The sequence below is a fragment of the Notothenia coriiceps genome, unplaced genomic scaffold (genome assembly GCF_000735185.1).
Source record: "Notothenia coriiceps isolate Sejong01 unplaced genomic scaffold, NC01 NC01_scaffold00029281, whole genome shotgun sequence".
Lineage (NCBI taxonomy): Eukaryota > Metazoa > Chordata > Actinopteri > Perciformes > Nototheniidae > Notothenia > Notothenia coriiceps.
Window position 1 is genome coordinate 1 of NW_011361982.1, and position 2931 is coordinate 2931.

General features: G+C 45.1%; 1 protein-coding gene across 2 annotated transcripts; it reads right to left on the reverse strand.

The window, feature by feature from the left end:
* Positions 1–114: 114 nt before the first annotated feature.
* On the reverse strand, positions 115–2559 carry LOC104958760 (tripartite motif-containing protein 35-like). Of its 2 annotated transcripts, none has more exons than XM_010786554.1 (4): positions 2432–2559; positions 1626–1781; positions 853–1088; positions 115–656 (listed from the first exon to the last, which is right to left on the reverse strand). In XM_010786554.1, the coding sequence occupies exons 2-4, from the start codon at positions 1748–1750 to the stop codon at positions 148–150; spliced, it is 870 nt and encodes a 289-aa protein (XP_010784856.1). In that variant the 5' UTR covers positions 1751–1781; positions 2432–2559; the 3' UTR covers positions 115–147. The 2 variants fall into 2 exon arrangements, with proteins under 2 accessions (XP_010784856.1, XP_010784855.1); XM_010786553.1 differs by having other exon boundaries at positions 115–659; positions 2432–2558.
* Positions 2560–2931: the final 372 nt, after the last annotated feature.

Here is a 2931-nt window from a genome sequence, read left to right on the forward strand (position 1 = left end):
CTGGAAGTTATCCAGACGAGAGCCGAGGGAAGCAGCTTCCCCCTGATGAGGTTTGTCAGCAGCACGTTGACTGAGGACTGCTGAGAGACATCAGACACAACCTCATTGTTTCTGAAGTCCAGAGAAAGTCTGCTTTCATCCAGGCCGTCAAAGATGAGCAGCACTTTGCAGACAGCCAGCTGCTCTGCTGTGACCTTCTGTAAGGTTGGATGGAAAACATGGAGCAGCCTGAGTGTACTGCTCACCTTTGATCAGGTTCAGCTCCCTGAAGGAGAGCGGGATCACCAGACTGACATCTTGGTTTCCCAAACCCTCGGCCCAGTCCAGAGTGAACTTCTGCACTGAGAAGCTTTTTCCAACTCCAGCGACTCCGTTGGTCAGGACCGCTCTGATGAGAGTCTGTTGGTCAGGTGAGGCTTTAAAGATGTCCTGGCACTTGATTGGAGTGTCATGGAGGGTCTTCTTCTTGGAAGCTGTCTCCAGCTGCCTCACCTCATGTTGGGTATTAACCTCTTCACTCTGGCCTTGTGTGATGTAGAGCTCAGTGAAGATGCTGTTGAGGAGGGTTTCACTTTGATCAGTTCCTTCAGTCACACGTTCACATCTCCTCCTCAGACTGATCCTATGTTCCTCTAAAACCTCCTGCAGACCACTATCTGCTGGAAGAGAAGGAAACATGAGAGAATCAGGAAAATGCTCGGAGAATCTAATTATAACAATAAAACAACAAAAAAAGACTGAGTTTAAATGTCTTATAAACATTTTAATGTCTGTGCTCTACAACAGAATACCTATTCAGAAACAAATGAACCAGGAAGAGGAATGAAACGCTGCATGTGTTCGGCCTCTTACCTCGCACAGAGCTGGTCTGACTGGCTGTCTGCAGGCCAGCTCTGGTTCTGGATCTTTCTCCACACTGGGGACAGGAGGGGCCTCCTGATGGAGGTCTCTGCTCCCAGTATGAGGTGATGCACTGTCTGCAGAACCTGTGTCCACAGCTGGTAGAGACTGGATCCTTCAGGACGTCCTGACACGGAGCACAGCTGGACAGCTGCTCCTCCACAGGAACATGACTCTTCCTCTTCCCTCTGTGGAGATGAACACTTCCTTTAGAGCACTTTACATTAGTGGATCTGATTCTCACCAATGGGCAGATTGTCACAAACGTCACACTCAAGATGAAATGTTTCACGCTGCACGAATACGCCGGTGACATGAATTTCACATCTTCACTTTATTGGTGTTGCCAGGCACGGATCTGGGTCTTTGCATTGACTCTACATGTAATCTCACAAAGCTCTATCGTATCTGCTGATGCTAAACACAACCAGCTCCCCAGGTTATCACTATTATTAATACATGCCCAAGTAGTCAATACTTTTTTTGACGATATATTTAGTCTTTAGTGAGTATTTATCAATATTTTTGTCATTTAAAACCTTTTTATGCCACTGATACTATGATGCTATAAATGCATATTGAAATATCCTCAAATAGCTTCCTGTACTCTGCTGCCTTTGTTCTGTACTATACTGAACACATGATATTATTAAAGAACAGTTTAATATATTAGATTATATAAGAACTGAATCCTCTTCAGGTCAGGTTACAGCAGAAACTCTTACTTTGTGTCTGAGGGTCCAGGTTCATTACTGAAGGTTAGAGGTACATCTTTAGACCAGTCACTCTTCAGAGACAGACAGCTGGAGACTGAAGATGTGTCCTCTTCCTCCTCTTTAAAACCACTCATCTTCACCAGTCTGAGAGATGAACCAGTAACACTGAAGACACACACACACACACACACACACATTATAATAACACACTTGTTTCAATCATAACCATCATATTAATAAACTTGTGTTATGATATTAGGGTCATGCAGTCAGGCAGCTGTCCCAGAGACAGAGAGAGAGAGAGAGAGAGAGAGCATATGTGTGTGCATGGTAGGGCGAGCGAGAGTGAGCGAGCGGTGGTATGTGTTTTTGAGGTGAATGAAACAGCAGCAAAGGTCTGTCGTGTGTCTTCAAAGTTAGATCTGTAACAAAGACCTTAATAAATGCAACGGCCTCCCAAAGAAGAGCTCGCCTGTCTGCCTTATTGAAAAGTGGGTTATTGAACCGGAAGTTTGTTGCTTCGGCCCTGGAAGACTGCAGAGAGTCACCCCTGCTTCCTCCACTACGGTCTGGGAGCCGACAGGAAAGTTTAACACTTGGTTAAAAAACATCAAATCAGTCAGACTTCAGACAGGCCGCTCTTTTGACTGCGCTGGGCTGTCGCAGGTTATGTTGCTTTGATGAATCAGAAAACAGGAAATAATAAAGTTTACACCACTTGTAGAAGTCTCTTTGGACTCTAAGACGCTGATGTTCTGACATCCAGTAAAACAGAGTAAATAATGTGTTAAAAAGCAGATCCTGTTAACACTCACCCTGTTGTCCTCCTGCTCCGTCCAGCTGTAAAATGGTGTCTGGCACTCTGACAAGTCTGACTTTATACTTTCACTTTCAACTTCCCTCCCTGTCTGCAGCTCCTCTTGATTCATAACCAGCCTTATCAGCTGAACCAGTTCACATACAGGGACTCTGTTCAGTGAGATAACAAATAGAGCTAAAAACAAGATCAACAAAGTTATTTAAATAAACATATTAAAACCACAGTGTGAAAATCACCCAGTAAACATCCTGCATTCAAAACCTCACTTAAAGGTCCCCTATTATACTGTTTTTCATCAATATATTATAGGTCCAGATATACACAGAACATGTCTCTGGAGTGTTTGGGTGTGTTTGGGAGAGTTAAGACTTGAGTGACATCAGCGAGCAGAGCGGCAGAGGGAGTCCCAGCGCCGTCCCTGGCCAACTTGAGGCCCCATGCAAAGTTATATGATGAGGCCCTCTGTTTCGCGAGCGTCGACGGGGGGGGTGGGGG